Source organism: Oenanthe melanoleuca, chromosome 3 (genome assembly GCF_029582105.1).
Source record: "Oenanthe melanoleuca isolate GR-GAL-2019-014 chromosome 3, OMel1.0, whole genome shotgun sequence".
Classification (NCBI taxonomy): Eukaryota; Metazoa; Chordata; class Aves; order Passeriformes; family Muscicapidae; genus Oenanthe; species Oenanthe melanoleuca.
In genome coordinates this window covers 23,147,849-23,173,473 of record NC_079336.1, presented here as the reverse complement: position 1 = coordinate 23,173,473, position 25,625 = coordinate 23,147,849, and the positions used below count along the sequence as shown (strand labels likewise).

The following is a 25,625-nucleotide window of genomic DNA, read 5'->3' as shown; positions in this document are numbered from 1 at the left end:
ATGGGAACAAATTTGAAAATATATCAGGGAACTGAGGGTTAAAATGTAATAATTTTATTATTGAATAGATATGTAATTTCTGCTTTGATATAGAGACTTATTTTCTAAACATCTGTAGTAATAGGAAACGGTCTGAACTGCCATCTATTCATGTTTTGTCATAGGATACAGCTGCCCTCATATGTTATTAACAACAGATCTTTTTAGAAATACTATGCCTCCGAGTTTTAGCTGAAATTGGAAAGTGATTTTGAAATTTTTTGTCTGTTATGCTGAAATGTTTATAAAAGAGAATCTTCCTGAGACATTCTAATGTTGAAAGATGATTTTTTTATACACAACCTCAATTATGTATTTCATGTAGTTATATCAGGAAGTTGTATTTTTCAGATTTCCCAGAGCTATAGTTTTTTACATGCTGAAACTCATTTCAGAAAGGCCTCTTAGGGGAAATATCTGTATTATACCCAACAACTGCTTGTTAGCTACAGCACATGCTGCACTGTGTCATAATGAGGATATGTCAAAGGATTATTAATTTGGACTCCAAGAAGTTATTGTCAGCAAGAAAATGAGGGGAAAAGGTAATAATATTTGAATGCCTTAACTCTCTATTTTCTTTAACTTAGGGATGCAGACTTGTTCCTGTTAGACACAAGAAAGGCTCAAGCTTCTGATGTGGGCTGGTTTGTGTTTGACATTACTGTGACCAGCAATCACTGGGTGATAAATCCGCAGAACAACCTGGGCTTGCAGCTCTGCGCTGAAACCGGGGACGGTAAGATCGAAACCACGGATCCTAAGTGTGCTCTTGTCAAACCCTGCCAGGACTCTCTTCTGGATGGGTGTTTTATAACTTCTCTGGGTGACAGTTCACTGAGAGATTATAAGCAAATAACACAAATCTTATCCTGCTGCTGTTGTGGTCTGCAAATTTTCTATTATTTTCAATTCTGTGGAATATGTCAATTATAAAACTAGCTGAATCAAGTGAAACTGGGTTCAGTATAAGAGCTCCTACATACAAAATCAGGTTCCATTTTTAATGCTCTACCACTGATGATTACATTCAGGAAACTCAGGCAGATTTGCAGAACTTCTTGGGCTGAAGCATGGAGAAAGTTATAAAAAAAACTTCATAGCCATTCAGAAGGTACAACAGCTGTAGATATTGATGTTGAAGAAAGGTTAACAATAGGGTAATGTGGGAATTGGTTTTCTTTAATTTGAAATCTAAAAATTATGATTTGTTTTATCTTGAAATGGGTTAAAATTTTGAAATCTTTTGTTTAAAATTTTGTTTAGCTGAAAATTAGAAAAAACCACTATCAAAATGGAAGTTTTGAGCTCTGGATGTTTTTGTACAAATTTACTGGGCTACTGCATTATTCATAGTTATGCTCTTCATTAAATTTGAAAATGCATCTCAATGCAAAACAATATTTTTAGAAGAAATGTTCTTTACTTAGACTTCTTTAGAAACTAATAAAAAGAGACTTATATGCTGTTTTTTCTGTGATGGTTCACTTAATCCATACCACTTTACAAGCAAACTCAGATTTAACTCTTTTTGTCAAAAAGCTTTTTATGTCAGAGGTCAAGGGATCTATGATATCAGTTAATCTAAACCTTAGCTGACATAATGTTAATGAGTAGCAGAAGAAACCCTGGTGTAAGGATTAATATTCTTTTCTTCTTTGTTCTGGCTACATTTTCTCATTGGTTTTGATCTAAGCTCTCCCTCAGGCTCAGCTGGGCTGTGAACAAAGCGTCTCATACTTTTTCAGCAAGTGCCCTGGCTGCTGGAGAGTTATGCAAAAACTGTCCTTTAGGCATGATGCTTAAAAAGAGAGCTGGCAGGCTTGCACCAAAGCTCGTGGCCATCTCATCTAAAGTTACCTTTATGGTCAGAATCCAGCCCGTGGACAGGGGGGCACCAATGCAAAGTATTGCTTGCACATTGTGGCTCCTCCACCCAGCCCTCAAAGGCACCACTCCTGAGCCTGGGCTGTACAGGCAGCAGATGTCTCAGGCAGCCTGCTTTAGTGAGGCCATTTTACAGCTCTTACAATGCTGGGGAGGTGACACCTCCGTCAGGAATCCAAATTAGGTGGGCTGGCTTCTGGCCAGCTTTCCTGCTCCAGAATAAACTCCATCCTTGAGCTGTTTTTTTAAATTTTTTTTTAAATTTGTTTTTGTTTTTGTTTTTCCCCCAGAGGATTTGAACACAGAAATTGTTAAAAATTAAATATCCATGAAAGGCATTCATTAAGAAACCCTGCAACCAGCAGTTTGTTGGTTCTAGCCTCAAAATTACATCCTTTTGGTAAACTACAGGAAAGTTTGTGTGGGTAAAAGGAAACCTTTAGATTAATACACTGAAGAAATTGTATAAGAATAGCTCACGTAAATATTTCCCCTGTCCTACTCCCAAGATCAGAAAGGTGATAAATAATTTCCTGTTTTAAATTCCAAAGCCACAAATAGCTTTACCTTTTGCACTTTATTTACCTGACTTCTGAAGGAATTTGCCTTTTCCCTCACTTCCTATTCCCCCTTTCAGTTTATTCGTTCAAGGAGTCCACTTCTAGGGACTAAAGTTTTCAAAACTATAAGACAGACCTGTGCTACACCACTTCAGCTTAGCACAAGCAAAATCATCCCTTCATGCTCTTACAATTTTGCTCTTAAGGCTTTGATTATTTTTATTGGGTTGCTGTTACTTCTGGAAGCTATTAGAAACACCAGCAGTTGAATGACACGTTTGTGTACAGCTGGAACATGAATTTTTATACGACTCAGTGTGTAGCGGGCTCGGTTGGTAACCCAGAGAACCCCACCCACCTTTCCTCCAACCAGCTCTCTGTGAGAGCTCAGGGACTGCTTCAAATCAACTGGAAAACCTTCCCTTGGCTCGAGGGAACTTCAGGCCAGGCAGGTCTGAAGCACATTTCTTCATGCCTCCAGCTGTCAGCCGAGTTTACAGGAGGTATAGTATTGCTGTCCCCATAACTGGAGAGATATTTATGATAGAACCTGATCCATTAACCTTTCTATTGCAACAGATCATTAAACTAAATGGGATTCTGTTAAGTAAGAGGATCCCTGATTGAGTTATTCCAGTGCTACACTGTGGTCCTGGATAATCAAGTCTGTATACATGCTAATTTTTAGTTTTATTCATGCAGCCAATGGGCACCAATAGTTGCTGAGACTCCAGATGTTACTATATTGTTAGCACTACCATTAAAAGTAATCTTTCTTACAGTTATCTGTCAGAGGCATTTTAGGCAATTGCTTGTGTAGATATATTTCTTTGCATCCTTGAAGATGGTGAACAAATAATAATAATAATGTCTACATAAGGAATTCTAAAAAATTAACTATTTAATATAACAGTGTGAAAAAAATTATTTGGAAAAAATGTCTGGTTGCTGTAATTCATATTTTTCCCTCTTTGAAAATCCTGAAAAAGTACAAAAAGCCACATGACATTGGAATGTGGGTTTTTTTTGGTTTTTTTTGGGTTTTTTGGTTTTTTTAGGACAGTATTTGGTATCATACGTCTCATTTTAGCATGAAATGTAGACTTTTTCTCTTAATGGGTCATTTTATTTTGAACAGTAAGAATAAAGGTTTGCATGACACATATGGAAGCTGTCAACATATAATGCACTGTTTCCCTGGGGCTGTGGTGAATTAAGGATCAGGTTTTTTTTTATTCTCTTTTTTAATGTATCCTCTACATTCTACAGCATCCCCTTTTGGCTGATTCCCTACTTTTGACACCAAAACTCTCTGTCATGATTCAAATGAGAGGTGATCTTTTTCATGCTGATGGATGCATGGGTGTTGGATGAATTGCAGCATAAAATCAATACAGATGAACAAACAATTTGAAAAGCTCCATGCAACCTTTTCCCATATATATGCCACATGTCTCCTAAGACTTAAAACTTGTTCTAGTGAATCAGCACCTTTGAATTAACATTTAGCATTTTTATAAGTGGATGTTAGCAGTGATCTGAACATCACTATTGCTGAAGAGATATAAAGGGCTACAAAAGTAATCCTTTTTCTGTATATGTCATTGCTGAGGAGAACCTGGAGTTGTTTACAAAAGATTGGGAGGAGATAATGTGCAATGTGGTTGGTGGTGATCCACAGAATAAAACAGATTCCAAATATACAGCTTTCAATACAACATCCTGAGTAACCCCACAGTCATGTAGTTCTGTGCCTTTTATTAGATTACTGCAGCTTTCACTTATTTTTCATCTACCAGCACACCAGAAGGGAAGAAACTTGTGTCAACTTTGAAGAAACAAGGAAGATTAAGACTTCTGTTACCACATAGTCCCATAGAAGGTTTCTTTGGGCTTTCCTGCTTTTTGAGGTGGGCAGGCAGCAGGAACTCTCAGCTCCCTGACTCTGATTCTTTAAGTATTTCTTTTTCCTCAGAGCAAAAGCAAACTTGAAAAAAATTGGTTCCTCGATCCAAGTGAAGCCTGTGGAAGGCCAATTCCCCCTTCAGCATGAATTTGGATATGCTCTGATGTGTGTCCCCTGGAAGGGAGTTTGGTTCTTAACCCTACATGCTGCATGGAGGATTGGTGAAGTTCTTCTCCAGAGATGTTGGGGAAGAAACTAAAAAACATAGACTGTCTTCTTTAGCCTCTCTTTTTTTTAGCCTGGATCTTCCAAGGTCCATTAGTCCAACTAAGCCTTCAGAAAGGCAGCTGTCTTGGAGTGACATGGAGTGTCTGGTTTGCTTTCAAGCCATGACAACCTGTGGCAGCACTCTGGCCTCTGGCTGTATATTTGATGTTGTTTTGGCCTCGCCATTACCACACCATGTCACCAGTCTATCCCACAGTTGCCCCTGGACAACCTTGGCACCTCACTTACATGACCATGGTAGCTCTCAAGTACTCTGGGAGATGCTGCTGGATTGTTACCTTTAAACCTCTTGATGGATCTGGTATTTACAAGGCGAAGTATGAGGAGCAATTTCACCTACATTACTGTCCTTGTAGTGGGGAAACTTAGGAAATATGTATTCATATTGATACATATATGGACTTTGGCAGGCAATAGCTCTGACTAAGTTCTGAGCCATCTGGAAGCCATATAGCCATGTTAGCACAGCACTGAACCCGAGCTAATACATCCTGCCCCTCAGCAGGTTTTATTAGCTTGGGCTCAAGCTCTGCCTAAGTACAGCTACATTCATTTCAGTTCAGAGCTGACTTTGGCCAAAATTGCACTAGTTTTAAATTAAACACGCTCAGGAATACTGTGGTGTGAAACAAGCTGGAGGGATGAGTCTCTCAGTCTCCAGAACAGAGTGATCCCATGACAGCTGTCCCCATGAGAGAGCTCCCAGTGCTGCAGTGCTGCCTTGGGGCTCTGCTGACTCTGAGGTGGAGCTGGCACAGGATGTAAATGCACCAGGAGCACACTCCCATCCTGAGCAGAGCAGATGATCCAGTTCCAGCACTCTTTAATTTGCTCAGTTAGGTGCAACCACTGTTTCCAGCTGGGTCACAAACATTGTGTTGGCTTGAAGCAAGTGAACACACCCTTTGTTGGTAAGGGCACACTCACTCTAAGCAGAAGGGCCAAGGGGAGAAGTGAAATGGGCTCCCAGCCCTTCTCCTACCACCACTGGTGCAGACTGGTCCTGGCTGTGCAGCTGTGCAAATCACCCCACACCCTGCTCCCCAGACAGATGAAGGATACATCTGCTTCTCAACACCATCAGTTTAGAGATAATGGCATTTGTGTTCCATTCCATTCAGAAGGCTTTTATCCATTTTATTCTTTGGTGGATGACCAATTAATCTAATCTCTCCTTGTTTTATTGTCTTCCTGAACACATTTTTTAATGGTGCAGAAAAGCCCCAGGACTCCCACAAGCCACTCACAGTTTAAGTGCATTAACTTGAAAGGATAAATCAAGTACTTACAGAGCTTTTTTGTGTATAATTACATCAGATTTTTTGTGTAAGCATATATGGTACTGCCATATTACACATATCAGGGTTCCTTATGTGTTCCCAAGTGCTTTCTTCAAAAACTTATGAATACCAAAATTAACACAAAAAGATACCCAAAATGCCTTCAAATGAACTGATCAAAAACAGTTAAATGTAAGATTTGACAAACAAAAGATGGATCTAGTCTTGACTAAAGCTGTGAAACCTAGGAAAGGCAGAGCAGAGCATCCAAGACCACACATTTGTCAGAATTCCTTAGTGCCTCCAGAGACAAGAAGAGTTAACAAAACACATAAAGCTTGTGTCAAAAGCATATTTTATGCTGTTATAGATAAATGTGTCCACCAAAGGGGAAGTTTGCACAGCAGTTTATGTAGATAATACAATAGAGACAGTAAAAAATACTTTAGAGTTGGAGTGTTGAGGATGTGTTATATATGGACCATCACATTGGTGTTATTAGCTTTTCTCTTGTCTTTTTTTAAAATAAGCTTAGGTAGCCAAACTCTGCTTCAGTTCTTTTGTTTCAAGTCCCATTGCTCTCAAGAGTACTGTTCAGGCATGAGAAACTACAGAAGTTCCTCTCCAATTTTGAAAACTACTGTGTGAACTTTCATAGTCAGAGCATATGGGCAGTTTTTTGTTCAAATTTTAAATGTTATTGGATCTTGGATGCACAGGATCGTTCTTCAAAAGGCCTTTCCCAAACCTCATTTCAGATGTCAGTCCCCAAAAGAAGGAAGCCATAGGTGTGGCATTGGAATTAATTTTTTTCAGCAAACTGTGTTGAAATGAATTCTTCAAGTCACTAAATTTTTCATTTCGAAGTAAAAATATGTAAAATTATTACCAAAAATAACTGCTGTGACCTAGAAGTAGTGGTTAATCTGTAAAATGTGTTTTGTGACTTCTTGAACACTTTTGAAAGTAAATAATTCTTGTTTTTCATAACAAAATGAGTGGTTTGCTGCAGGCTGATGACTCAGGACAAAATAATGGATTTTGGAATTACTCATTGTGCTGTGTTGCCAGTGTAAATCTGGCTAGGAAGCATAATGACTGAAAGCTCTTGCAAAATAAGTGTCTGATCAATATGTTACTTAAAATATATACTGTCTGAGGAGATAAAGCTAAGGCACAAGATCTTACTGTCATTGGCATGCACACTGGCAATCTCAGAAAAAGTGAGCTTTTTTGAATGTTATGAAAAACAAGGACATGTCTCCAGGTCAAAACTGCAAGACATATTGTTACTGAAAGCTTGAAAGGCTCTTGCATTTCCATTTGGAGCAGCTGGGGGGAAATGAACTTTTAAGATGGAACTCAATCAGTTCACAAAAAGAATTGTATGATATGGCTGCATGTGACAGCACTGAAGCAGACACAGTGACACAGCAAATAGCTCTGCAGTTACCATCCTGAGTGCTCTTCCTACTTTGTGGGTAAAAAACCAAAAAGCACAAAATTGTCAGGATTGTTGAGATAGGACCTTTCAGTAAACTGAACTTCACAGTTATTCTTGCAGCACCGATTCCTTTATTATTAGGGGAGAGAATGTGAAAAGGCAAATAATATTCATTCAGTCCAGTCAGTCAAACCCAAACTTCCATGCAAGCTTTTATGTAAACTGCTAAGGGCACTTTACTATCAAATAGCATAAAAGCCAAAAAGAAGTTTAAATGCCAAGTCAAACAAATACATCTTGCCAAAGAGTCAGAATCCTATGAATAAGGACTAAGGAGTTCAGCACACTTGAAATATAATGCCTTAAATAAGTCCTGCTCTCCAAATATACTTGTCAGTATGTAGAAGAGACAATTAATCGTCAGAGCAGCATTGAGAAGTGCATGCCAGACTGTGAAGAATACAAAGTTTCTGGACTATCACTGCACAGAGCAAACCCATCTGTTATATTTTTGAGGTTTTTCCTAGGTGCAGGGACAATTGCAGTGGCTAAGTTCAGTGGAGCAGGCACTACCCAACTGCTGGTTCTTGCACTTTCTTCTTTTCTTCTGAAATCAGAAGAAAATCTTTGAAATCTTCAGAATTAAATATATGATGGAAAGACAAAACCAAATCCATTTTTCAGAATGCTTGGCAACATTGTTGAGAGATGCTCAAGAGAAGCAGAAAGACAAACGTTGCTGTTTTGGTTTTACAAGTTTCATCTGGCTGAAGCTCTGAGCGTAGTTAAGCAGGTCAGCCTGAGTCATTCAGCTGACTATAGAAAGTATTGCTTCAATGCCACAATATGGAACAACTCCATGTCTAAGAGACTGGATTTTCAGCTGCCAGTGAAGCCAAGAGTTTTCTAAATGTTTGCAAGAAACAATAGATTAAAACGACTTACACAAATGAAGCCCATGAATGCTTTTTGCTACAAGGGAAAATTCAGGACAGAGTAATTTTTTTTTTAATATATTCTGAAATTGACACTACAAATAAAAGTAAGGACTACCTAACAAGACCATGGTACACACAATGGAGCTACTGCTGTGGCAGAAAGCTTGACGATTTTCAGAGGTAGAATGCTTTGAAATATCTCCTGTTCAAGAAGGGGAAATGCTTTTTAGACTGAAGGCAAATATCCCACATGTACACCTTCTTTCTTGCTTTCTTGCTTTCTTGCTTTCTTCTTTTTTTTCCATAAAGGATAATAGAAGTTCTGTAAATGCAAACTTTCTTTTGAAAAGGAGCAACCTAAAATGGAGACAACATATGTAGTTTGAATTTCCAAACCAAACAGTTCAGAGATCCTCCTCAGAAGAAATATAGTGTCTCAAGGGCAGTGTATATTTTGATGCCTTCGTCTTCTGAAAGTTGCAGTTAAGCTAAGGTATATGATAAACTGAGAGAGAAAAGTTTAACGATGTACACACAGAAGTCAATAAAAGTTTTCCTCTGCACTAGAAGCAGATCCAGTGCATATGCCATTCATGAATTGAACAAATGAGTCCTAAAAACGTTTGCAGGCTGCTTAGAAGATCAAGCACATAAAGGAATATAGTCATATAAGCTGTTTCTCTGTGTAAAAAGGCTGTGGGTTACAGGATTAATTTTTTATAGTATATCTCTATACCCTGGATAACCAAGTAAGCCTTAACTTGTGGAATCTTAATAGCCATCTCATTGCTGAAGTCTAAAGGAAACCCAGAGGAAACTTAATAATATTAAAAGTTATTTTAAAGGGAGTTCACATTGGTTTGAAGGATATTTTGCTTCGCACACAATATCCACCATTGTAAATTCAGAGAACCTATATTTAAATTCAGAAAAGCTTCACACACCTTTACAGTTCTCAATATATAAATCTAATAGTATTCTTAAAATGTACACCAGTAAAGCTTTAATATTTTATAGATAAAATTAAAATTCTGAACCTCTTGGAATGAAAAAGAAAGAAAAATAGTAAAAATATTCCCTCTAGAAATGAAGGGAAATGTGGAACTTTGTGGTAAGAAGCTAGCTTGTCCATGTTGTTATGAATAGAGAATAGCATGTACAGTTTTTCATATCTGACTAGTAACAGAAGATTGGAACATATAGAAATTAATGTTACTGAATTATTTAATAGTAACTCAAACACATGAAGAGAAGAATTAAAGAAACACAAGACTAAAAAGACATTTAAAATGAAATCAGAAGCTTCAACAAATATATTTTTCCGTTGCAGTCAAAAAAGTAATTATCAAAATTGTTCAGAATATGTTGCCAATTACTCTGCTCCATAACTGCTAACTTTCTCAGTTCTTCTCTTGCCTTTGCTGGGCTCTCTGTCACTGGAAACATCTTAAACCAATTTAAAGTGCTACACCTGAATAAACATGTTGTAAAAGTGTTTATGTATTGAAGTGGGTCAGTTCAAGGTATGGTATTTGGCTGGAACTTCTAATTTCTCTTTTTACTGCAAAAGGGCTGCCAGAAGGAGGAAGTCTGAGCTGAATTAATACATTTGTTACAGTGGAAGTAGAATGGAAACTACTTTAACCACAAATCAAACTGCCTCTTTCATTTACGCCAGTGATAGAGTTTTTTTAAGAAATATAGACTCTGGCGTGCAGCCACTGTAAGTTTGTGTTTGAAAAGGAAACCTATAGCTTATTTCTATAAGGTTTACTCCTATGCTTGTTTGCAAGTTCTTTTCCAGGGTGACTGAGTTAACAGCACTCTACATTTGTGAGGCAGATGCTCCTTCGTTGCCCACGTACCAAATTTTCCAGCGGGTTCAGAGAGCCCCGAGGCGCCCCGATGCCGCCCGGCGCGCGGTGCCAGTGCCCATTCCTTCCCGTTTAAAGGACCCCTGTGTCCCCACCCTGCACAGCTGCACAGCTTCACATGACACTGTCTCATTTGCTGACGGGTGAAGGGCTCTGCATAATACACGTACGCACAAAAGTGTTTATGCTGCCAAAATAAATTCTGTTAAGAGCGAGGGTTTATTTGCTAAAATGTCACTGATGCAGTTTCAGTGACTTGTTTTGCTTTCCTTTCTTTCAGTGAGGTTCAGACCACATAATATAGTGAGGTTACCACACAGTCCTGACTGAACAAATATTTTAAAGAAATATGCACATCCCCTGGGAACAGAACCAGAGTCAATAATGCACATATTTCAAACTCTCTTCTCTTGAACAACTGAATGGCTTCCTACCTTCATTGGTGAATGAACATCAGTTTGAGTATCACTGCATAATATTTATTTTTAAAGCAGAACTTTATTTATTATCTACACTTCTATTTGCTACTGGTTTGCTTTGGGGATATAAGGTTCCATGTCCCACTGAAAAGATGCAAAATTAGAAGACCGCATTACATTATCCTTTCTGTAGAAAATAGACTTGAATGGGGCTCATTTATTTTTCAGTTCTATAGATGTATGCATGAGACTGAATTAAAATGCCTCTGTAATAAATAAGATATATAGCACAGAGAGACCGCAATTTTATGGAATAACAAATTGTACTGTAAAGCTGTTGAAGCTTTTGCAAATTGTTAAGCTTTTTGTCTTTTTAAGTTCTGTTCAACAAAATGTGGATAGGATTCCCAATCATGTAAATTCAGGATAGTAGTAAATTCCTTGCTACGATTCAGTCAGCAGTTGAACTCCTGCTGTGGCTTTGGGAGGGACAGAAGTTCACCTTTTAATTCACAATTTCCATTGCTTTTAGGGCGAAGTATCAACGTTAAATCTGCTGGCCTGGTTGGAAGACATGGGCCTCAGTCAAAGCAGCCATTCATGGTTGCATTCTTCAAGGCAAGTGAAGTGCTTTTCCGTTCTGTCCGAGCAGCCAACAATAAAAGGAAAAACCAGAACCGCAACAAATCCAGTAGTCAACAGGAGTCCTCTAGGATGCCAAGTGTTGGGGGTAAGATGGAGCTATGATTTATTGGTCTTTTTACAAGAGGTATGGGCACCTGCTCAAATCCAGGGCACTCACAACCGCTCAAAAAGATGCCGCTCACTGGCTGAGCTGTCAGGCGCTGTTCCCACTCTTTTGTTGTGTTGGCCCTGGGCGTGATCTACCTTCTGTAAGTCAGATCAATTACATGTATCACAGGCCCCAGGAGGGTGAAATGACCAAGCAGTTTAAGAAAGGCTGTGTCTGAGATTGAAACTAAGCCTACGCAGTATGCAACTGGATGATATCTTTGCTATGCAGAAGTAAAAAACAGAGGTAAAGAAATGGATTGTACCCCTACTACTTGTCTAGGAAGCCTCAGCAAAACTGCTGTCAACTGAAGAAGGCAAGATGTTTCACAAAATTCTCAGTACTAGAAATGAGGATGCTTAACCAATCTGAAAAAATCATAAACTGTTTAGGAGTTCGGATCAGCTGACAAGTAATGATGTAAATATAAAATATGTCCCTCTATGGGGTGAATTTGGTCCCTTACCTGAAAGGTACTGACAATAATGCACATGAAAATGTTCTTAATCATTTTAGAATGGAATAAATTTTGCTCCAGTTTTCCTGAAAGAATTCTTTCAGCTGAAGGCACAAAGTCACTTTCTAAATATTCTCACTTTTGAACAAACATTTCTACTTTTTGGGAAAAGTTGTTACTTTCTAGAAGTATAGCAGATTTAATAAAAGCATATCAAAACCTTAATATAGGTGCTATTATTAAATCCCATGGATGCCTAGCAGTAAGCAAATCATTATTTTGTGGAAGGAATTTAGCCTTGACCTGGGGCTCACCTATTTGAGGAGAAGTGTTATGAGCAATATGCCTTACTTATATCTGTCTCAGAACCTTGACAGAGGCAAGCTAGAGACTACTCTAAAGCAATGAAAAAGCCTTCCCCAGATCTTTTGCAGAAGGATAATTTTACCATAACAACTAAAAATTACTGCTGAATTCCTAAAGAATTATTTAAATAATTTTTCATATTCCCTGGAAAGTCGGCTGATTTTGAGAATCACATTATTTTGGGTGAAGGGATAATCACCTAAATTATATCACGTGGTACACACAAGATACCTAAATACAAATATCACACTTTCAGATTTAATCCTATGTATCTAGTGCATTAAAAAATGAGAATTGAATATATTTCATAATCCTCATTGATTATAGCAGGAAAGCCAAACACAAACTCCTTGCTGGTTTAACCTGTGAAGAATACAACTTTATCACATGCTGGCAAGTTGCATTGACATAAGAATTACCTCAAGGAGAGGTGTCTGTAAGTCTCAAAATAATTTTTCAACCTTGTCTGTGCATCAAGCTGTGCACCAGACTTGTTGTAAAACAAGAAAAATCAGATCATCTTTAGTAAAATGTGCATTATAAAAGCAAATTTTCTCCTAATCTCTTTAAGGTCTACATAAGCAAAGAGTACATAATTTCATAGGTTGATCCATGGCAGATCTCTTTCAAAAGAGATTGCAGTTCAAGGAAACCATACTGTTAAAACAAGAACAGTTTAAGAAGTAATTGCACACGCAATTGCGTCAAAATCAGAGGCATTGGTCATTGCCTGGAGAGGGGGGCAGCAAAATATAGGCAGGCTGGAAAAGATGGCAAAGCTGAAGGTAGGTAAGTGGCCACAGCTTCACACAGCAACATCCTCTGTGGCAAAACTGCTTGGAGGTGCAGCTCCTGCACTGTGGCAAGCCACATTCCATGTTCCTGCCTTGCACTTTGCCTCAGCAATCCCCATGTCACAAATAAATAAACTTCTTTTATTTGGGTGTCATTAATGATTGCTCATTGGACTTTTCCTACCGTGGGTGACGGTGGGTTAAAAGAATACTTTTAACAACTACTGCAACAATATTCATGAAATACTGTGGATGAGCATGCTGAAGCCTACAAAGGCAATGTACAGATTCTATCCAGATGTCACCAGTGTGCAAAAAGACATAGAGAATACACTCTTACTTCTCTGCCTCTCAGTCTTTTCAGAATATAGCCCCTCCATGTGGAGAGCCTGCTGTCAGACAAAAGCTATGCTCTTTTTCTTCTCTTTTCCAGCCCCAGATCTGGGGGATATACTGCACCCCTTTAGGTTTGTGAAGAAGGCTTATTGTCCATGTTCTCTACAGCTTCAGTAATGAGCAGAACTTCAAGAGGATAATTCACATCTTCATATTTAAACACAAAATTTTTTGAGGCAAAAACCAATTTTGCCCATCATCCTTCTCATGAGACTTTCAACAGACTATATTCAATTCTCATTCACTCCTTGATGCAAGACACAGTGACAGGCAAAGGCAATTGTGTGATGTAGGTCTTTTGTTTTTAAGCTTCTTCCATAATCTTGTATCTTCAACATCTAAAACAGCCACTGACAGTGAAAAATGTTCACTTACATAGCCAGAGGTAAAGTAGCCAGATGCAGACAGTATGCTGTCATTCATATATGACAGAATTCTGATATTTCTCTCTCTGTACCTCAGTCTCAACTTTATCACAATCATGTCTTCACTTCCTCCTTGCTTCTTTCTTCTTCATTTTCTCCTCCTTTATTCCCCTTTTCTTTTTTCTTTCTCCTTTTTTTTTTCTCCTGTTTCCCTTTGCTTTTGCCTTTTATCATCTTTCTTTTGCCTCTTGCCTTTTGTATTTTGCCTTCTTTTTCCCTTTATTTTCTAAGTTCTTGGATTTCTGTGTTCTCAGCATGTCAAAAAGGAAAGCTCCACTGGATAACTCAGCTCTTCCCTTCCAAAGGACGTCTTTTAAGTTATTCATGAAGTTTTATGAAATCATACAATGGTTTAGGTTGGAAGAAACCTGGTCTGGTGGAAAATGAGGGGAGGCCCTGCCCTTGGCAGGGGAGCTGGAAGTAGATGATCTTTAAGGTCACTTTCAACTAACATTCTGTGATTCTGTCATATACACAATTACGATATGAAGAAAATAAAATCCTACATATGGATTATTATAACACCTGGGAAATTGTTGACAGACTTGGGGTCACCATCCCTCTGTTGCTAAGAACTTCAAGAAAAGATTACATCAGTGCAATGTAAAGACAGAATTAAGTTTAGCATTCAGGCTCTGCCTGCCTGCTATGTGCAGATGATTAAACGCTTTTTTATTTACCCAGTTTTATTTTTGTCAACCTGCAAATAGAAGAAAAAACAATTAAAACCCCCAAACCAAAACCAGGCAGGTTATTTACATATACATTTATATCACATAATTCTCCCCTAAAAAGTAGCTGACTTAATTTTAATTTTTCTAGCATTGTCTAAAAAGACTGTAGTCTAACTGTGCACTACAGACTATCTACTGATATGCTGAATGTGACTAAATGCTGAATAGTGACTTACACAAGGAAACTAAAAACCCAAGCTACATACTTTTTGTTTGTATGGAGTTCATATGTTCATATAAAACCAGAAAACAATACTTAAGGCTACATTTTGTGTATGCTATTGATTAGTGTTACACTAACTGATTCAAAATATAGTATTTTGTAATGGTATGTATAAACATGTTTTTATGTCTTTATTTCCCCTAGAAAAAAGAAATCTCATGAAATTTCTTATAAATATATTTTATTGACCTCCTTCCACAGCTCCTTCTGCTAGGTAGGGGTTTAGATTCCAACTCCAGTCCATGAATTGCTGAGGAACAATGTTTTCTTAATCACAATGGCCTATGGTTTTGATTCTTGACAGGATAAGCATATGGGCCTTGAAGCTCCAGTGTGTGAAATTGAATCCTTAGCACCAGATCTTATTATAAATGTCACATTTGATACTTACATAAAATGTTATATTGCATACATTTGTCTTACATGAAAGGTAGAATTCAAGGAAGGAATTCAGATTTTCCTGAGTCTCACTTTCTTCATAGATGGTTTGATGGCTTACAGTCTGTACTTGCTGGCCATTTTATCAGGTATTCTGTTGTATCCACAGATCATTTGAACCTATATTCAAATGGCTCAGAATATCACAACAGTGACATCTGTGCAGTGACTTACATATGTATTATTGAGATTTTCACCTTTAACTGTAGGAACTTCTGCTACATCCTGGCTGTAAAACTCTGTACATGTTCTTGAATATTAAAATGTCACTGCAGAGAAAGCTGGCAAAGACACAATCTTCAACTTTTGTTTGTTTGCCTGCATGAGTGCTATTAAAAACCATATGGCAACTTTCCTGACTTTCTCATGTGTATCTTTCCCACATTTTTCAGTTACAGTTTTTTAGCAAAGTGACTTGTATTCTATTTGTATGAATTTTTAATTGCCTCTAATAGCTAAGACACAAAAGCTCAATATTCACCTCTATGAACACTGACATTACTGAAAATGAATGTATAGATCTTTGTGATGAGTGATCAGTGAACCCAGCTCTATTTTTTTTTAAGTTCCTTTATTTTCAGCTTCCTTCACTGTACTTCTAGAGTGTGTGCAAAACCCATTAGAATATTACAGACAGCTCAGTACAAGGTATGACTCAGGGATTTTGGTTGTACTGAAGGCATAAAGATTTTTGAAAAATTGTGATGTCTTAGGGCTTCCTGCCTTGCTTCCAGTTGCTACTCCAAAAATACATAGATATCCCTTGTAATGTGGGTACATATTTTGACCCTGCCTGCCCTGGACAACTGGGAGTATCTGAGATTGCAACACATAGCCACCTGCATGTGTAACTTTAATGACTGTCACTGAAGGGCTAGGAAAATACCATAGGAAAGAACACAGTGTTTATATTTGAAAACTCTGAGGATTTGAGGTATCATAGCTTAGAATGCCTAGCTTAACACTCTTGGTGCCCATTTAGTATTGCAAATGGACATATCCTGAGTTCTGGACAGCTTTTGACAGTTTTGGGAAACTTTTGGGGCCCATGTGTATTCAATAGAATGTAGAGACACAGTCTGTTTGAAAAATAAAGAAATCTATTCAAAGAGCATGTTACCAATAAGAGAAAAAATTTTCTGTGTATTTTGAATGACATCTTGTTGCGTTGCTTCTGGATCTGATACAGTCCAACCTTTTATTGGCAATTTGGATAATAGAGTACTCCTCCAAGAGCTCACATGCTCTGTGAACTTCCAGAGGACACATTCTGTTCTATTGTCCTATCTACTAAACAGGATGTTAATACCAGTACTGATCCTTTAGGGACCTCCCTAGTAATCAGCTGCCAGGTGGACTTTGCACCACTGATCCCAACTTTTTGGGCCCAGCAGCCTAGACCAGTTTCCATCCATTATATTCTTAGCTATCAAAGTACTCTTACCTATCAATGTTATTGATTAGTTTGACCAATTTGACTCAAGGTATACTATGGGAGACCATATACAAAACTTTCCTAAAAGCAAAGGGATCAACAACCAAGGCTCTTCAAAAGCCCACAGAGCTAGCCAGATCATCACAGAAAACAGTCAGGTTGGTTAGGCACAGTTTGAACTAGTAAATTCATGCTGACTGTTCCCAAAACACCTTCTTGTTCTTTGTGTGCCTGGACAGGTTCCATGAGAATTTGTTCCAAAGACTTCCCAGAAACTGAGGTTAAGCTGAGTGGCCTTATTGAAGATGGGTGTGACATTTTCCATCTTGAATCATTGGAAATGTCTTTTGGTGTATGAATGCTCAAAAAGGGCAGGAAGTGACTTTGCAGTGTTGGTCAGCTCTTCCCTACCCTGAAATTCATCCGTTCTGCTACATGGACTCATGTATCCTCAAGCTGCTTAATGATTCCTAGGTCTCTCTCTTACTGTGGGTAGAGCCTCAGCCACTAGAGTCGGGGACTTGGGAGTCCTGAGGGTAAATCTTGCCAGTGAAAAACAAGACAAAGGAGTCACTGACTACATTAACCTGTTCTGAGTCCTTGTTGCTAGGTCCTTTGTTCCACTGAACAACAAAGCTGTAGTTTTCTTATATTTTCTTTTTGCTATGAATGCACATGTACAAGTGCTTCTTGTTGACCTTCACATCCCTCATGTTTCAACTCCAGCTAAGCTTCAGCTTTCCTAACATTCATCCCTACACAGCCAGGGAATATGTTTATATTATTTCTGTGTGTTTTGTCCCAACTTTTGCTTCCTATTTGAATTTGAGTTTTGTCAAGATTTTCCTAGACAGCCAGAGTGGATTTGTGCCATATTTGCTTGACTTTCAAGAGGTTGCTGAGCTGTTGTTGATGTCATCCCTCAGATGGGATACCTTGGTTGCTGCAGCCCCATCATGCTGCAGTTCTCACCAACATCCTCATCCCCAATCTGTTCTTTATTCATTGATTGGTATAACTACAACAGACTCCAAAGGCTGACAGGGCAGGAATATACTAAAAAATGTTTGGAAGCTGATTACTTGATAGTGTGGTTTTACTGCAAAACTCCTATTCTGAGTTATACTAGAAAATAAGCCTGAAATAACTATTTTACTTTATTTTATACTGTGTTTGGTTGTGGCCATAACATCTTTGGAAAGACACAGAGAAGCTGAAGTGAACCCAGTGAATCTGAAGAGAACCCAGAGAAGCAATGGTAGCAGAAGTCAGGATAGCTGACAAGAAACACTTGACAAATTTGCAGCAAAAATTCCCCCAGGCAATATATTTGGAAGATTTTCTGCAAGGATGTTGAAGAACTACCCAGACTAGTTCATAAACTGTAGAAATTCCTTTCATTTTATGTGAAAAAATAGTTTCTCTCTGAATCTTAATGATCCTGAAATTTTTCAGAGACCTTCCCATTTCAGTCTCAAGTCTTATAATGTTAAAAAAGAAATGTGCTTAAAAAAAAATCTTTTTCTGAAGCAGAAAGATTTGTTTGTTTTCCCATGTCTTCCTTGATAGGGTTTTGTGGTGTTTTGTTTGTTTGTTTGCTTTTTCTTCTTGTTGTTGCTGTTGTGATTTTTTTGGTGAACTGCTGTTTTTCCCAGAGTGGTTATTTAGGTTCAAAAAAAGTCACCTTCAGCATTCTTGAATTGGAAACAGAGGAGACAGTCTGTACTCCCTGCTCTGTCTCATGCCTCATTTATGGCATCACATGAATAGCTCTATAAACCAATTTTGGGGGTTAATGTGATGAAGGCATGACCCTGTTCCCTTCCTTTCCTCTTACTGAGGAGCAGTAAGGAACAAGTTCTAGAATTTCTCCAGGAGTAAGGTTGTCATGAAGAAGCATGTGTGGATGGTTCTCAGTGTCCTTCTATCCTGACACATCTCTGACAGTGAGCTTTCAGTCCTTTAAAAAGCACCTGTTCATCTACTTGTTTACATTATTATTAACAATTAAAGATCATCAAGTGGTGAATATTTCCAGAATACATGGTAAAAATTAGGAAGTCTAATATGTGCCACTATGTGTTTAACTAAGAGACTTTTGGAAATTCCCTTGTTTCAGGGCACTTTTTATTTCTGCTAATTCATTTTTTGAATTGGGCTACTTTCCTTACCTGGCAATTAAGACCCAGCCAACCTACAGATGATTTCCCTATATTTTGGATCAGACTCTCACTTGTCCTCTTTGATTATCAGAGGTGTTACCCAGCTAGCCAGCAAATAGACAGACAGGTGTAGACCTGTTTCCCCTAATGCTGTATGCATTATTTTGCCAGTGTACAGAAATCATATTAGTCTGACTGTGCTGATTCTGTATTTCCAGGTTTATGTTGCCTTTACAACTAATCCTAGGAATATAAATGACAGTATGGTTTTCCTTTCTTTTGTACAGCTTGGTAAGGATCTCAAAAATAGCTAAAGCTTGTCAGTTCTAGCAATGCTTCCAAATAATTTATTAATGCTATTTACTTCTTGCAGATTACAACACAAGTGAGCAAAAGCAAGCATGCAAGAAACATGAACTTTATGTGAGTTTCCGAGACTTAGGATGGCAGGTAAGATTATAAATGCTCTTCCCTAACAGTTCAAATTGGGACAATCTATTTTAAAGTCCCCCATTATTTACACCCTGTTTTCTTTATGGAAATTGGTATTACAATGATAAGAGAAAAATTCTTTAAAGTCATTTTGCAACAAGTCCTTATCAGTATTACAATAACTTTATCTTTTTTAGCTCTTCTCTCAAAGATATTGCATACACTAGCAGCTTTATGATTTGGATTCATTCACATAAAGATAAATTTCAACTACTACTCAAGAGATGAGTGAATCTGCAGTAAATGAAACCAAAATCCCCACACCATGTAATGAAATGTTTTAAATTTTCACTAGTTCAGATTTAAACCTCTCTTGTTCAGTGCTGTCTGCTGTATGTCATAGAGATTTCACTTGGGCAGGGCCCTTAGGGAAATAAATCTTGGATCATTGCTCAGTAATCTTTATGATACCACAGCTAATTTTATATAATTTCTGAGGAAAACTCATCCTGCCATACACCAACAAAGAAATAATGTACTTACAGTAAAAGGTCATGAAGTCAGAGGCAGGGCATTATGGGAAAAGAAAATAGAGATCAATCTAGGGATTTTTCCCAGAAAGCAAGGAACTGTCTATAAAGAAAGAACAAGAAGGTCTTCAGCCACCTATAGCTATTGCACATGTAGATAAGAACTCAGGGATGGTTGCCTGTCTGTTTCACATTTCTCTGAATTATTTTAAAACAAATCTCCAGGAGCAAAACAAGTCTATGAGGAGACAAAGTATATTATCTCTTTAGTGACTGCTCATCCTTTATGTATCTAGCTCAGGTTCTCATATGGCCTCATTATCCTGTCTGATATTTTGTAGTATATTTATCCCCATAGCAGCCTGAAGAAGTAGGCAGAGGCTGTTTTCCCAAGTCTGCAAAGCATAATTACCCTGTCCAGGGCCACAGAGCAGGCTTGTGGTATTGAACTCAGACCACTGAACAAGTGAGCCATTGTTTCTTGATTACAGGGGTTTTTCTCAGATATCAACAGTTTTTTTGGGATTTTTTTGGACAGTAAATTCTGGTATGCTCCAAGATGTGCTAGGCTCTCAGATCAGTGGCCATAGTGGCCACGAGAGCCAAAGAAAAAAGAACATCTATTTTTAACACAAAGACTACTATAAGAATTAGAAGTTTCATCTGGAACACCAGAGCTACACTGTGCAATATTTGATCAGTGAAACGCAGAATGAAATAAGATACAAAAAAACAAGTTACAAATCCCAAGAAGTAGCTACTTGATCCTCTCTGCCCTTCCTGCAGCACCTCCTTTACCTGGCAGAGGAGGAATTCAGCAAACTAAACACACAGCTTTCATTAACATTTTAAAATATTTTCCCTCTTGTGGTCTTTTGACCATGCTATGTTGCTTGAAATACTGAAAATGTATGATTCATTGACATGCCAACAGGTAATCACTAGCAACACACAGTCTCACACAATTATATAGTGTGAGTGTGCTAAAGGAAGATAATGCATTTTAATTACCTTTGTTGCACCAAGAAGTGCTCAAGATCTTTAGCCTGGAAGGAAAAGTATTCTGCAAATATATTTTAATCTCCCTTATAGCCTCATTAGTTGATATTCAGTACAGATTTTTAGGTTTAATTAATTTCCATCTCAATTTTGCATGAACAAAGCAAGCACTTTTTTTTTTTTTTTTTTTAAACCCCATTTATTTCACATGCCACCTTCTAAAGTTCATTTTGTCATTGAGCAAGTCTTAGTTTGGTATAAAGTCCCTGAATGAGAAAGTACAATGAGTGAACTTATTTGTTCTTGTTTTAGGACTGGATTATTGCGCCGGAGGGCTACGCTGCGTTCTACTGTGATGGAGAGTGCTCTTTCCCCCTCAATGCCCACATGAATGCCACAAACCATGCCATTGTCCAGACTCTGGTATGCCTCTACTGTGTCATAGCTGCCTGTGCTCCAGTTGTTTGTGCCTTTGCTCAGACTCTTCTGTTTACTACTAGTGAATTTTGATTATTTCTGGGTAAATCGTAACTCATCTCAAAACCTGCTTTAGTGATTTTGTTGGAGAGAGGATGAACTGCTCAGAGTGGCCTGTGTGGTAGCTTTCACCTCCATTTCAAATGCAAGAGCACATGAGAAGACTGTGTTATATTACTGGAGAATTGCGTAGACAGGAACCAAAGGGGCCCCCTGGTCTGACTTCCAAGAGTTTTTGCAGCTTATTGAAGCTCAATGTTAACATCTACATGTTATACCTTCCAGAAATGATGACACTTGGCCACTCTGTGGACCTCTGTTGTCAACTGTTGGCAGAGATTCTTACCCTGTAATTTAATGTGAAGCTTTGCAAACAGATGCATTTGCATGTAAGAAATTGTGTTCAGTCATGCCTGGCTTACAAATGCAATTCAAAAATAAGTGTGTTTGGATCTGTTGCTCTGCCTGGTACATGTAAAAGGGGATTTGCAGCCAGCTTTCTGCCTCTGCTAATTCTTATGTTAGTCCTGTGCCTCAGCTGGAGCAGCCAAAAAGATGATCTTAGTTAAGGCAGCTGGCTAGGCCTCCTCTACCCCATCAGCATTCAGCTACAGAAATCATGACCTTTAGACTATGACTAAATGTAATGCTGTGAGGCCAAAGTCTGGTCAGTCTGGTCAAAAACTGATTTCTCACCTGTGCCAGCTGGAGAACTGGCTCTGAATAGCCCTGGTATTAGCAGAATGATTAAGAAGGAGAGGAATGAGAGATAAAACACAAGGAGGGAGCCACAGCATGAAATGAGAACAGGAAAGGGTTGTCATCCCCAGTTAGTTTCTGGAAAGTTCAAGGCAGTCAACTGAGATTAGAGAAACATGGATTTAAGGTTCCATTTGATTTAAACTGATAATGGTAAGGTATCCTGACCATCAGATTATGCTGATGAACCTGTCCAAGGATAATGATATTTTTCTTATATTTTCATACTAAAATCTGGGCCTGGAAAACCTTTCCCCCTTGAGAAATGAGTGGAGTTACTACCTGGGACACCAGCCCAAACACTCGTCCTCAAATTTAAACCCCAGACCAAAAACAACCCAAAAGCAAGTAAGCAAACAAACAAAAATAAAAGTTTATTTCTTTCTGATAGAAAATAAGTTCTGTTTGTGAAAATTGCCAAGTATTTCTATAAGAGGGACATTGTCAAAAACTCAGCATGTGCTGAGATGTTTTACCTTCCATTCAGTTTTTCATTTACTCACCTTCTCCAAGTGCAGTCACCAATGCAATGTAATTCCTCTATACTGGGACTCTAGTCAGGAAGATTTACCAACAAAAAAAAGGAAAAATGTCAGAGGCTGAAAATAAGTAGAAGTGTGTTAAGGAGTTCAGGTGAAAGGGAACAGAAAATGCCAGTTGGCAAGGAATATAGCAATGTTCTTAGAAGACAATGAAGAACAGCATATCTGCAGTCCTGAGCTGAAAAGAACTAGGTCAGCAAAGGAATAGTTCAGTATTATGCAAACATTGTCCAGAAAAGTTGCCAATATCACTGAGATCCCCAGGTTAGAGCTCCCTCCTGCAATTATGGACTGTTAAATAAGAGTTGGCTCAGTGATACTTTCTCTTGTGTGTTTTTCCTGTCCAAAATGGTTATTTTCCCATTGTTAAGAAATGTGTGTAGTTTGTCCTATTTTTTAAATTGGATACTTAATTTTTCTTCTTTTTATGGCCATTTTGGAATTGTGTATCTCCATTCACATGTACTGTACATGCATTCAGTACAGCCAAAAAATCATGAGGCCAATTAAATTTTAGCTGTACATAAATTAGATGAGATAACAGTAGTTGAATGCTTTCTGGTTTAAATTATACAAAATTCAGATTTACACAAGGTGTGCATATGGGGATGCTTGGGAAGCAATTATTCATACGCTCCACCCTAATCCAAATGCAGTCACCTCCTGGCCACACTGATTACACCATTCTGAAAAAGCCTGCTCTTTGGGTTGGGAAGTGATTGTTCCTTGGTACCCCTCCAAACTTTACTGATTCTTTTTTATTTTTTTTCGTAACAAGAATAGGAGAAATATGGGCCAGTACCTCTCTCTCTCTCTATCTCTCTCTCTCTCTCTCTCTCTCTCTCTCTCTCTCTCTCGTTTTTCTGCAACTGAGCTCAGGCAAACAGATGATACAGATGTATATAAATAACAGACAGGGTGCATTTAATGAGCTCTATGAACTTTCTTCTCGTCTCCTGCATCACTCTCGGAACAGGCACAGGGGTAGCATTGATCCCCTGGTCATGCAAGGCAGTGGATCCTCAGGTTGGCTTCCACTGAATTTGGGGTGAACATTTGACAAAGCTGTGAACATCACTTCCATGGGGGCATTGTGGGGCCATGGATCTTCCATCAGGGGTGGCAGGGGCTGGTGGGACCAGGATTTATGGCTGGACAAACATTTGCCCAGGTCAGGCACAACCGTTTTTTTCTCCAGTGCTTTGCCATTAATTTGTTAAATAGTTTTAAAATGTGTGTCTAAACTGTTACAAAACAGCTACTTCAGCATTTATTATTGCTCATTTCAAAAGACCTTCTCATGGTAACTGTTATGTAAAAATCGTTTCCTGATAGACTGTTCTCTGTTGTCTGGCAAAGGCTCTGGGTTTATATCACTGCAAGACAGATGGCTCTAACAGATTTACAAAGACTTAACACACAAACAAAACCTATTACTGCTGAAGTCTTCATCCATGCCTTAATAATCTCCTGCCCTCTCTATTACAACTCCCTCTTCTCTGGCCTCCCCATCTTCCAAGTCTTCAGCATGTGTAGAATATTACATCCATCCTTCTTTCAAGTACAAAGAACTTGTATTTCCCCCATTTTATTTCCACTAGGTCTTGTTTGTTCTGGGACACTTTTCAAAACTCTTTTCTTTTGCTTTAACCTTTCATTGATGTATTTCAGCCTGGTGAACATAAAGAGTTTTCTGCCTCAGCCCCTGCCCCAAATATTCTGTCCAGCTGGCACCCACCTTATGAACTGATTTTTATTTCAATGGAAGTAGAATTGGCTCCACTGATACCTAGATAAGACATTTAAATGCACTCATATTGAGAGCCCACACTTTACCATTTCATGGGCTAAAAGCAGTTTCCTTATGAGGCTTTGCCTGCACAACCTTTGCTGTCTGCAATAGATTTTCCTCCACACTGAGCCCCAACACAGGAATGCATTTTAGCACATGCTGGGGTCCTGGTGAGACCTGGGGCTTCAGTCTTTGCTTCATGTTATGCCCTGACCTCAGCAAAGACAGTGTGGGCAATATGTTTAAACGTTTTCCTGAGCAGCTGCCTAACTCCAATTCTCTAAATTTCATCTGAAAACCAACTTTCTGTCTTGGCCGCTTCTCATTTATCTCTCCATCTGCTTTTACTGTATAACTCTGCCCGTGCAATTGAAATCAGAAAAATGTGCTGGAGGTAAGCTCTACTTTAAAGTTGCTAACCGAGGAAAATTTGTGACCACAGCCGTGGCTGCATTGCAGAGACATGTTTTGCACTGACATTGTCCTTGCACCTCTCTGTTTGATATATGAGCTATGTATTTATCTGTCTTTCAGGTTCACTTGATGTTCCCTGATCATGTACCAAAGCCATGCTGTGCACCAACAAAACTGAACGCAATCTCCGTGCTCTACTTTGATGACAGTTCCAATGTTATTTTAAAAAAATACAGGAATATGGTGGTGCGTTCATGTGGCTGCCACTAAAACAAAAAAAAATAATCTAAAGCAGAGGGTTTTATTCAAAATTGTAATAAAGTCAAGATATGAGCATTGCTGATGAAAAGGCAGGCCTAAATTTATTCCATTTCATGTCATCTCTCATTTAATTGTACAGTATAATGTACATAGTAGCATTTATTTATTTTAAAGTATATAGTTTCTTTTGTATGAGCAAAATTTCAGAACCATTTATTTAATGGGTCGCCTCACTACGCAGTAGAAGTTCACAAATTAATTTTTCAACTGACCATACTGAAATCTGCTTTATCCCAGTTCAATATTGTAAAGTAAAGTCTTTTTGTATAGAATTTTTAAACTAGAAACTCCAGAACTTCCATAACTGCTTTGTATTATTAAAGGAACTAAAATGCATTTGGTCATATTATGCCAATGAAAACTGTGGCAAGATATTTATTTAGAAAAAGGCGTAGGAGGAAAAAAAAGCTAAACAAAACTGCTCAGCTAAACATATTTTTTCTTTTAAAAGTTCTGCTCCATTAGAAAAAGTGAAATGTTGAACAGTGCTTAAGTAAATAA

General features: G+C 38.2%; 1 protein-coding gene across 2 annotated transcripts in view; it reads left to right on the top strand.

Moving 5' to 3' along the window:
* The window catches only part of BMP5 (bone morphogenetic protein 5), a 55,291-nt gene extending 29,936 nt beyond the window's left edge, over nt 1-25,355 (top strand). For both annotated transcript variants that reach the window (XM_056488496.1, XM_056488495.1), the window contains 5 exons: nt 630-778; nt 11,168-11,365; nt 19,232-19,308; nt 21,132-21,242; nt 24,924-25,355. In XM_056488496.1, the coding sequence (XP_056344471.1) occupies nt 630-778; nt 11,168-11,365; nt 19,232-19,308; nt 21,132-21,242; nt 24,924-25,073 (685 nt within the window). In that variant the 3' untranslated portion in view covers nt 25,074-25,355. The remainder of the gene's footprint in view (nt 1-629; nt 779-11,167; nt 11,366-19,231; nt 19,309-21,131; nt 21,243-24,923) is intronic.
* Nucleotides 25,356-25,625: the final 270 nt, after the last annotated feature.